Source organism: Staurois parvus, unplaced genomic scaffold (assembly GCF_062004578.1).
Source record: "Staurois parvus isolate SC_StPar_1 unplaced genomic scaffold, SC_StPar_1.0 ptg000470l, whole genome shotgun sequence".
NCBI lineage: Eukaryota > Metazoa > Chordata > Amphibia > Anura > Ranidae > Staurois > Staurois parvus.
In genome coordinates this window covers 914,767-926,110 of record NW_028318266.1, presented here as the reverse complement: position 1 = coordinate 926,110, position 11,344 = coordinate 914,767, and the positions used below count along the sequence as shown (strand labels likewise).

At 49.6% G+C, this 11,344-nt stretch overlaps 1 protein-coding gene across 1 annotated transcript; it reads right to left on the bottom strand.

Annotated features, from left to right (window-relative positions):
• Positions 1-1,227: 1,227 nt before the first annotated feature.
• Positions 1,228-9,903, bottom strand: PSMB6 (proteasome 20S subunit beta 6). The gene is made up of 6 exons (XM_089689340.1): positions 9,746-9,903; positions 7,404-7,471; positions 5,031-5,162; positions 2,412-2,541; positions 2,188-2,332; positions 1,228-1,450 (listed from the first exon to the last, which is right to left on the bottom strand). The coding sequence occupies exons 1-6, from the start codon at positions 9,839-9,841 to the stop codon at positions 1,323-1,325; spliced, it is 699 nt and encodes a 232-aa protein (XP_089545466.1). The 5' UTR covers positions 9,842-9,903; the 3' UTR covers positions 1,228-1,322.
• Positions 9,904-11,344: the final 1,441 nt, after the last annotated feature.

Here is an 11,344-nt window from a genome sequence, read left to right as displayed (position 1 = left end):
CGCCTATCCGTGACCCCTAATTAGTGCTGTCTATCAGTGCCGCCTATCCGTGCCACCTCATTAGTACTGCCTATCAGTGCCCTTTAGTGCTGCCTATCAGTGCCGCCTATCAGTGCCCATCAGTGCCGCCTCATCAACGCAAATCAGTGAAGGAGAAAAAATACCTGTTTGAAAAATTTTATAAAAGAAACAAATAAACTTTTTTATTTTTTTCAAATTTTTTGCACTTTTTTTAATTTATAGCGCAAAAAGTAAAGCGCCCAGTGGCGATTAAATACCACCAAAAGAAAGCTCTATTTGTGAGAAAAAAATGATCAAAATTTCATATGGGTACAATGTTGCATGACCGCGCAATTGTCAATCAAAGTGCGGCAGCGCTGAAAGCTGAAAATTGGCCTGGTAAGGAAGGGGGTATAAGTGCCTGGTAGGCAAGTGGTTAATAGATAAGTTTTAATATGGATTCTACTTGATGCGATCTCTAAAAATATAGAGATCACACACACATCATTTATATATATATATGATATGATACAACAGCGAGCTGATCATACCAATGTTCTGTGAGCTGTACATCTGAACATTATTTCAGGGGCTCACCAAGATCTCAAAAATGTGTACCAAAAGGTACAAAGGCTGCAAATCCCTGATTTAAACTGTTACGACGACTGTTTTTGTACCATTTTACTACATAACCATTTATGTTGTTGTCTTTGAGTAGATTTTACAACTTGGGGCTGCGACACGGTTTTTTTTTCCGCATGATATCTTTTTGTCATTCTGACAAAGTTAAAATGAATAAAATGCATTGAAATGAAAGGTTTAATGATGTGAAATTAGCACCGCCGTGTGGTTCTTCCTGTTCGGCCGCATCATTTAGGCAGCGTGGCGGGGATCCATCCTCCCTCCTCCTGTAGTTCAGCCGCACTTTCTCCAGCCCCATAACAGCACATTCATACCTCCTACAGACCTGAGGCTGGGGAATACATTGGGGGGGGAGGGGGGGGGGGTTTGCACATTGCACCCACAATGTACTGGTGTCTCAGGTGCCATGTTCTATGCTCTGCTGGCTTCTGTGACAAAAACTAATACATGCAAAATAATAGTAAATGCATAAAGATGACACTTGGACCTACATGGACCTTTAAAAAGAAAAAAGTTGGTGGACTAAGCTGACGTATGTCTGTCCTGACTGATTTTCATCAAAGAGGAGACAATGGCACGGCCTGGTAAGGTTCACAAGTCACCTTTTATTCTGTTTAACATCATTGTAGTAACAAAACATAAGAGCTACCAGACTACAGAGAGAGGAAACTGGTTTGACATTACGATACTGGAAACTTGGGGAGCTCATTACCGAGAATAACCTGTCGCTCCACCCCTGACTCCGTGATGGCGGCAAGACGAATCACTCCACCGCTGGACCCGTCCCGCTCCATCGCCAATGCCAAAGCTAACAGAAGAGAGAAAGACAACTTTTTACAGAAGAAAGTATAACCACACAAAACACCCTGCAGGAGGATAGACTCATAGCCCCCTTCTGTCTGTATCACCCTGCAGGAGGAGGACAGACTCATAGCCCCCTTCTGTCTGTATCACCCTGCAGGAGGAGGACAGACTCGTAGCCCCCTTCTGTCTGTATCACCCTGCAGGAGGAGGACAGACTCGAGCCCCCTTCTGTCTGTATCACCCTGCAGGAGGAGGACAGACTCGAGCCCCCTTCTGTCTGTATCACCCTGAAGGAGGAGGACAGACTCGTAGCCCCCTTCTGTCTGTATCACCCTGCAGGAGGACAGACTCGTAGCCCCCTTCTGTCTGTATCACCCTGCAGGAGGAGGACAGACTCATAGCTCCCTTCTGTCTGTATCACCTGCAGGAGGACAGACTGATACCCCCCTTCTGTCTGTATCACCCTGCAGGAGGAGGACAGACTCATACCCCCCTTCTGTCTGTATCACCCTGCAGGAGGAGGACAGACTCATAGTCCCCTTCTGTCTGTATCACCCTGCAGGAGGAGGACAGACTCGTAGCCCCCTTCTGTCTGTATCACCCTGCAGGAGGAGGACAGACTCATAGCACCCTTCTGTCTGTATCACCCGGCAGGAGGAGGACAGACTCATAGCCCCTTCTTTCTATCACCCCGCAGGAGGAGGAGGAAAGACTTGTGCCTCAGTGCCACATTGATCTCACCATTGGCTGTAAATTTCACACACTCCTCCTTGGTCATTCCCGTCCTGTATGTAGAATCCACAAAGCCATAGATATATGAACTCCCGGATCCTCCTATGGAGAAGGGCTGGTGGACCATCATCCCTCCCATGGGTACAGTATAAACCTGTGTGAGGGAAACATAATAGATAGTAAGAGGGTAGCTGGAGACTACAGAAGGATGGGTAGGGAGTGTCTATTCTCACCTGTCCACCCTTTCTAGAATCCCATCCGGCTACGATGATCCCGGCCATCAAATCTTCACGGTACCTGTAGCACATGTCCTTGAAGAGGCTGGCAGCGGTGTGTACGAGAGGGGGAGCCCCCAGCTCAATGCTATCAGAAACAGGAAAAGGCACCATTATTAATGCCATTTTGCCCGATCTCCACCCAGGATCTATGGCGCTCAGTCAGTGACCATTGGGTTCACCTCTCTTACTAAGGCCCTTCTACCTCAACCGGGCGACCAGCTCTTTGAAGAGTCCTGGTTGTACCAAACTTCTTCCATTTGAGAATTATGGAGGTCACTGTGCTCTTAGGAACCTTCAGTGCAGCAGAAATGTTTTGGTAGCCTTCCCCAGATCTGTGTCTTGGAATAATCCTGTCTCTGAGCTCTGCAGAGAGTTCCTTTGAACTCTGATACAGAATGCATTATGAGGCCTTTCACAGTTAGGTGTGCCCCTTTCCAAATCATGTCCAATTTATTTTTTCCCCCCAAGGTGTAGAGACATCACAGCAACAATCAGGAGAAATAGGAGGCACCTGAGCTAAATTTTAAGTGTTGTTGCAAAGGGTCTGAATACTTATGCCAATGTCATATTTCAGGTATTCCTTTTTCATACATTTGCAAACATTTCTAGAATTCTGTTTTCACTTTGTCATTATGAGGTACGGAGTGTAGATTAATGAGAAAAAATAAATACATTTAAACAACTGTAATATCAGGCTGCTACACAACAAAATTGGAAATAAAATGAATGGGGTCTGAATACTTTCTGAATGCACAGAATATCCCACATTGTTTGTAGATTCTATAACTTCACTACAGACTTAATAACTTAACCCCTTCCTGCTGGCGCCTCCTAGCCCTTTAAGAGTTTCAGATGCTGGGAGGCGGGTGGGGCGTGGTTTAGGGATCATGTGACGCGTCATCACTGTGGTCACATGATCGGGAAAGGTCCAGATCGAAAGAGCGGATCGGGACCGTTCCGTGAGTACCGCAGGTGTGCTGGGAGCGTGCAGGGCACGCGCTCTCAGCACATATGTTTTTTGTTACATGAACGCAAACGTGCGGCCGCTCGGCGTCTAGGCCCAGACCCCGGGAGTCCGCACATTTGTGTGCGGCTGGCGTAAAGGGGTTAAAGCAGAGCTCCACCCAAAAGGGGAAGTTCTGCTTTAAGCCTTTGTGCCCGCTCTCCATTAAGGATTTTCACCTTTGGGGAATTTCGACAGGTGCCCACTCCCACTGCAATCGCCTAGGTGATTGCCCTCCCCCCTAGTTTTCTGGAACACATGAGAGGTCCCAGAAGACTACAGGACTATTCACAAAGCGAAGAGCTACTCGCACATGTGCAGTGGGCAGCCGGCTGTGAATCCGCAAGCTGTCACAGCCGGGTGCCCACAGTCAAGATGCCGGCACAGAGACAGGATGGTCGGTCAACCCGGCCGGTGTCAGGACACCGAAGGATAGAGGGACAGGTGAGTGTCAGCAGCTACAGTTTTTTTTAAAAACCACCAATTTATTCTCTAGGGCAGAGGTGTCAAACTGATAACCCTCCAGCTGTTGCGACACTACAAGTCCCATCATGCCCCTGCCTTTAGGAGTCATGCTTGTAACTTTCAGTCTTGCAATGCCTCATGGGACTTTGTAGTTTGGCAACAGCTGGAGGGCCGCCAGTTGACACCCGTGCTCTAGGGCCTCTGCTTTTAAAAAATATTATAATATTAGAGTATTATAATATTTGGGGGTTCTAAGACATCCTCTAGCAAAAAATACTGATTTTAAAATGTAAAAAAAGCGCCAAAACTGGCCCGGAGCTAAAGTGAAGTGGTTAAAGGCTTTATTGGCCATACATCTCTTGTAGGTCACAGGAGTTCACTTACTTTTGTCGTTCTGTGACTCAGAGTTGGGCTTTTGTCTACTATCCACTATCAGCTGATGTGGCAGAGCTGCTCCAGGCTATGGAAGGCTCCCGACAATAAGGTTAAGATCCACCCAGCTGCCTGATTAATAGCTGGCTCTGCCTCTCAGCATGAGGCTGAGAGCAGGAGCCAGCTGTGACTGTGCCTGTCCCCTCGGTAGCTGAGTGCTGGAAGAGCAAAGCAGTGACTAACAGTTACCGCTCTCCACAGACTGAGAACTGAGCGATCGCCGGTCATGTGATCACTCAGTTCTCAGGCTTAGAGCTGATGTGGAACAGCCGTGGCATCATACCAATGATAGAGCACAGAGACGAGTATGGATGTATGTTTTTTAACCTCTTGGTGCCGGCTGCACGCAAACGTGCGGCCTCCCGGCGATTGGGCCTTGACGCCGAACAGCCGCACATTTGCGTTTACAATTAAGAAAAACAGCGTGCCCAGCGCGCTTCCAGCGCGCATATCCCATACTCACGGAAAGGTCCCGATCTCCTCTTGTGATCGGGACCTTTCCAATCATGTAACCGCTGTGACAGTGAATCACGGCGGTCACATGACCCTAAAAACCCTGCCCGCCCGCCTCCCGTCTTCTGAAACCCTTAAAGAGACGTAAGGCGCCGGCGCAAAGGGGTTAACAAACACCATACTTCTCCTTTAATACAATGAAGTCAGCGTTGGATTCTCACCTGTGGAAACTGAGCTGGTAGGCGACGGCGTCTGCGATGGCTTGTGTGTCAGCAGCACTGCCGGAGCGACAACAGAAGATGTGATCGTGTACCGGAGTCAGCTTGTCTGTCACTCTGTTAGCGATGTATGAACTGCAGAAGAATGACAACAAGTTCAGTAAGTGACCCCCCCATGAGATAAGCGCTCACTTTGCTACACCAGCGACTACCTGCTAGATGACCAGAGTGTAATAAGAGAAGGATAAAATGTAAGTTGGCGGTCAGATATAAACATGGACAAAGGCCAAAGGCTCATATGTATACTTATAGATGGACAGAGAATGAAGACATAAGCAGGCGGCTCCCAAGGAAGAGGTGGACTATGGCAAATCACATGAAGCCATTGGTCAGCTGACAGAAACAGACCAAATCAGGCAACTTACTTCAAATGCATGACCTTACTGCAGTCACGTGACCAGTCCCAGAGTCATAATAAACAGCTGTGAACCTTTCTAAAACTCAATTACAGAGACGCTATTGCCAAAAAAAGTAGCAAAGTCACCATGTGAAGAAATAAAACAGTAATGACAAGGTGACTGGTGGAGGGGAGATCAAAACATGACAAACAAGATACGCAACATACCCAGAAGTGTGCAACAGTGCAGGCTGCACTGAGCACTCTCTGGGATGGCAACATCGTTCACAGGGTGACTTTTTTTCAATCATTATGGTGACAGGGTCTCTTTAAAAGAGAACCTGTGGCTAGATTAAAGTGGAATTTCAGGTTTCCTGTGACTTTAGTTTGTTTGAGCCCCGCTGACCCCAATGAACTATTTCCTTTACATAACTGTGGCTGCTGTGTGTGCCGTACTATATTGTAGTATCATTATAGCTACATACTGGCAGCAGTGCTGTGTTCCAGCAGTAGTACCGGCGACTTCCTATCTGCTGCCGAAACTAAACTGAGTCAGCCTGAAGACTTCTCCGCCAATCAGGAAAACATTTGTTTTTTTAATAATGAATACAAGGCTCTTTCTGAATGCCCGAGGTGGAGAGGCAGGTGAATGACAAAATTTCTACCTCTGTCAATCAGAGAAAGCCTTGTGTTCATTGATATAAATAGAAAACTTCTGAATGGCGGAGAAGTGCTCAGGCCAACTCAATATAGCTCTGGCCGCAGATGGGAAGTCACCCGTACAACTGCCAGAACCCAGCTCCTGCTTACTGTATGTAGCTAATGCTGCCACTATATCCACCACACTTGCAATGTGGAGGACCCATGCAGAAAGTCTACAAACAAGGCCCCGCAGGGGAAGGCCCGCGCGAGAGGCCCCGCAGGGGAAGGCCCGCGCGAGAGGCCCCGCAGGGGAAGGCCCGCGCGAGAGGCCCCGCAGGGGAAGGCCCGCGCGAGAGGCCCCGCAGGGGAAGGCCCGCGCGAGAGGCCCCGCAGGGGAAGGCCCGCGCGAGAGGCCCCGCAGGGGAAGGCCCGCGCGAGAGGCCCCGCAGGGGAAGGCCCGCGCGAGAGGCCCCGCAGGGGAAGGCCCGCACGAGAGGCCCCGCAGGGGAAGGCCCGCACGAGAGGCCCTACAGAGGAAGGCCCGCACGAGAGGCCCTACAGAGGAAGGATGACACTACTGCCAGAGCACCTTCTGTACCCTCCACATCAGAGCTAATGCCCATTAGCCGAAATACGAGGTGTGACAATTTAATTCCCGAAATAGACTGTAAAAAAACAAAAAAAAAACAAAAGTGACCTAAAAAGATGGGATAAAATTTGAAGACGATGTTCCTTCTAATCTTCTGCCAAGATTTGAAGCACCATCTTTGCAGAAATCTCTCATTCCTAAATCCTCTGTTAGAATCTGCCTTTCATGTCCAATTCTTCTGCCATCTCAATCTACTATCTGAGCATACGAGGGTTCGAACTTTGTCCACATTTCCATCCATCCTTTGCATTTTGGGCAGCCCACTTCTTGTGTCATCATGGACATCTTCTGGCCCCAACTTAAACCATCAATGCCCTTCAAAAACACTTGATTCCTTCATGGAATGTTCACCATAAGCCTATTGTAACAGAGCTAAAGTTTCACTCCCACTTTTGCCAATTTTCACCGAAACTTTTATGTCAATTCATTACTCTAGATTCCTGTCACTTATTTTCCACCATCAGCACAATGGAAACGCGTTATTTCTTCTTCTACTCCATAAAGACTGAGTCAGCTGGTCTGCGACACAGGAGAGTGCAAGTAAGAACATGAAAGAACACGCTGGAGTGCGAACGGCTATTTGACCCATCAACATATTAGTACGCCGCAGGCATTCCGGGAATTTAACTGTCACACCTCGAGTATCCACCACTCGCCCTTTCACCATGCTGCCAATGCCAAAACCTACCCAGTTGTAGTCCGTGAATCGGCACCGATCACCACTCCTCCATCGAATTCTACCGCCATAATTGTGGTCTGTGGATAGAAAGACAACAAAAGTGACCTTGAGACACACAAAAATCATGAGCTGGAAAATGATGTCAGCAATTGTGTGAGAGGAGGGGGGGGTAGGAACAGATTGATGGGCAATGAAGTGGGGAGGGTGAAGGTCCATTTTAACTTTTAGAAGTTGGTGTAAAAAAATATTTTAACTTTACTGGATTGAGTAACAGATCTCCGTCTGTCTAGTATTCCACACTTCATTCAAGACCTGCATAGAGCGGACATCTGTCAGATTCCATTCTAAAAGGACAACCCCCCCCCCCCCACCAACTATCTGCATGTACTGGCTCTTAGGGTCAAAGCCATTCTATGTAAACCTCACCAATGACAGGTTCTCTTTATCATAAAATAATGCACCAACTGTCACAGAAGTTACAGGCTCCAGAGGAAAATACAGGACACTTCAGGGGGTAAAAAAAAAAAAAACAACCCTGTGAATCATACATAAAATATATAATAACTATAATATATATATATAGGAATGATTATAATAAATACATATATATATTTCTCACACTCACTGCTCAAAAATGAAAGGAACACTTTGAAAACCCATCAGATCTCAATGGGGACAAATCTCCTGCTGGATCTCTATACTGACATGGACGGGGTGATGTGTGAGGAACGTAAGGACGCCCCATCGTTTGATGGAAATGAAAATGATCGACCTACAGAGGACTGAATTCAAAGACACCCCAAAAATCAAAGTGAAAAAATGATGCAGCAGGCGAGTCCATTTTGCTGAAGTTTCATTGCAGCAACTCAGAATGGTCCTCAGTAGTCTGTGTGGCCCCCACGTGCTTGTATGCATGCCTGACAACATCGGGGGAGGCTCCTAATGAGATGATGGATGGTGTCCTGGGTGATTTCCTCCCAGATCTGGACCCGGGCATCACTGAGCTCCTGGACAGTCTGAGGTGCAACCTGGCGGCATCGGATGGACCGAAACATGACATCCCAGAGGTGTTCTATTGGATTTAGGTCAGGTGAGTGTGGGGGCCATTCAATGGTATCAATTCCTTCATCCTCCAGGAACTGCCTGCATACTCTCCCCACATGAGGCCGGGCATTGCTGTGCAGCAGGAGGAACCCAGGACCCACCGCACCAGGAGGAACCCAGGACCCACCGCACCAGGAGGAACCCAGGGCCCACCGCACCAGGAGGAACCCAGGGCCCACCGCACCAGGAGGAACCCAGGGCCCACCGCACCAGGAGGAACCCAGGTCCCACCGCACCAGGAGGAACCCAGGTCCCACCGCACCAGGAGGAACCCAGGGCCCACCGCACCAGGAGGAACCCAGGTCCCACCGCACCAGGAGGAACCCAGGTCCCACCGCACCAGGAGGAACCCAGGTCCCACCGCACCAGGAGGAACCCAGGTCCCACCGCACCAGGAGGAACCCAGGTCCCACCGCACCAGGAGGAACCCAGGTCCCACCGCACCAGGAGGAACCCAGGACCCACGAGGAACCCAGGACCCACCGCACCAGGAGGAACCCAGGACCCACGAGGAACCCAGGGCCCACCGCACCAGGAGGAACCCAGGGCCCACCGCACCAGGAGGAACCCAGGGCCCACCGCACCAGGAGGAACCCAGGGCCCACCGCACCAGGAGGAACCCAGGGCCCACGAGGAACCCAGGACCCACGAGGAACCCAGGGCCCACGGCACCAGGAGGAACCCAGGGCCCACGGCACCAGGAGGAACCCAGGGCCCACGGCACCAGGAGGAACCCAGGGCCCACGGCACCAGGAGGAACCCAGGGCCCACGGCACCAGGAGGAACCCAGGGCCCACGGCACCAGGAGGAAGTCGGGCCCTCATGAAGTCTGTTTCTGATTGTTTGGTCAGAGACATTCACACCAGTGGCCTCCACCTGTAAAACCATTCCTGTTTTGGGGGTTGTCTCATTGTTGCCCATCTACTGCACCTGTTGTTAGTTTCATGAACACCAAAGCAGCTGAAACTGATTACCATCCCCCTCTGTTACTTACCTGACCAGATCCATATCCCAGGACTGTCACTGACTTCATGCTATACTCTGATTACAAAGTGTTTCTATCATTTTTTCAGCAGTGTACATTTAATACAATGGCTGGTTTACGTTCTCCCTCCTCTGGAGGTGTTCTGGCCCCCTCCACAATCCATGCAGACAGGTTCCACCACCAGCGGCCTTTCTGCCAGGCTTTTCCCGGTATCGCGTAGCCCCCAGGAAGCTCCCATAGCAGTATTTCCGGCCTGACTCACCCCGGTGGTGACCTCCCGGTTCATCCAGTCCATTTCAGCCGGTCGCCCTCCGGTTAAAACCGGAGCCATAGGATTCAGCATCTTCATCGCCGCCATGATTCTAGTGTCTGCCTGCAGGAGGAGGGGCCGGAAAGACGAATAATTGGAGGGCACGGGAGGAGCAAGATGGCGGGCGCCGGGGTGAGCTGAATCACCGCGAGGGTGTACCAAGATGGCGGAGTTATTGTAACATGATTATGGCGAGAGGGTGTACTAAGATGAAGGAGATGGGCTATGAGCGGGGGCCACTGCGGAGGAGTACCAAGATGACGGACATCGCTGCATGAGACAGCATTATCACGTTCTATTTGGGTATAGCAAGATGGCTGCCTCAGTAATAGGTGTAGTAAGATGGCAGACATGCCTCTCAACAAATATGTACTTATAAAATGGATCTACTGTTCAAAACTACACTTAACATCACTTGCAGATGGTTATATAGAGTAACATGGATATCATTCTTGTCATGAGGTGTATTACAAAGTCCTGTTCACGAGTGACCCCCTGTGATCCGCTGCCTTGGCGTTACATGAACATTGTTAAAATGGTGACAGGGTCACTCCACCCCCACATATTTCGTTTTCTTATTCCATCTTGAGTTGTACTCAAAACCCTTACTCACGCCTTGCGAGTCCAGCGCTGTCTGGTGTAAGCCGCTGCTCCGTCGCCACACGCCAGGCCCTGGCCGCCATCTTCCCTTCTTACATCATCAGGAGACTTCCTGTTTCTTCTTGGTCCACTGATGCATCATCATGGCTCATTCACCTGAAAAGCGTGTCGTAAGTATCCCAGAATCAGGCGCCCTCATCTCTATCTGAACTTTAAAGTCGTGCTACTTTTCTTAGTCCAATCAGCTGCGGGCCGGGTCATTTACATGTAAACAAAGAGGTGGGATGCTGGGGACGCCAGTGCCCTGTCCGTGTTTAGCCAACGGCACTGAATAACCCGGCCTGCAGCTGATTGGACTAAAAAAAAGAGCGCCACTTTGGATGTTGGGGTAGAGGTGAGGTCAGAGGACGTCCAAGCTCATCTCTACCATGGAGACTTTGCACAGAGGATGGGAGCGTCCATCAGGCCTGAGCTGGAAGTGTGGGGACGGGTCCCACAAAAACTATAGAAGACATTTGTTTTGAAGTTTGCATCCAGCTGGGGAGATTTCCCTTCACTTCCTGTCTTGGAAATGAAACAGGAAGTTGCCACGGGATTGGTAAAACATCTGTCCCTCACCAAATGGAGGAGCCAGGCCTCGCTTATCCTGTCAGCAAGTGAAGGACACATACAGTACAAGTACATGAGCAATCGTGCCGAAAGGATACCTGGGAATTTGATAGATCTGACCTGGCAATGCCAGCATTTATCATCTGTCACCATCTCATTACAGGCCTGGCTCGGTTTTCTGGCAATGTAGACATAAACAAAGTCATTCCTTGTCAATGACCGAAGACTGAGGTCGTCCGGTGCCTGCACCCCTTCCTGGTGAGTGACTCCTTCTCTGGCTCCACCACTTTTAGAAGTTCCCAGGCCACCTCCGGGCTGATTTCCACCTGCAACAGCCCATAC

Coding starts and splice junctions, on each gene's coding strand:
- PSMB6 (XM_089689340.1), bottom strand. CDS start 9,841: ATGGCGGCGATGAAGATGCTGAATCCTATGGCTCCGGTTTTAACCGGA. Junction 5,163..7,403: donor GATTCACGGACTACAACTGG/GTAGGTTTTGGC, acceptor ATTCTTCTGCAG/TTCATACATCGCTAACAGAG. Junction 2,542..5,030: donor TACCAGCTCAGTTTCCACAG/GTGAGAATCCAA, acceptor TGTTTCTGATAG/CATTGAGCTGGGGGCTCCCC.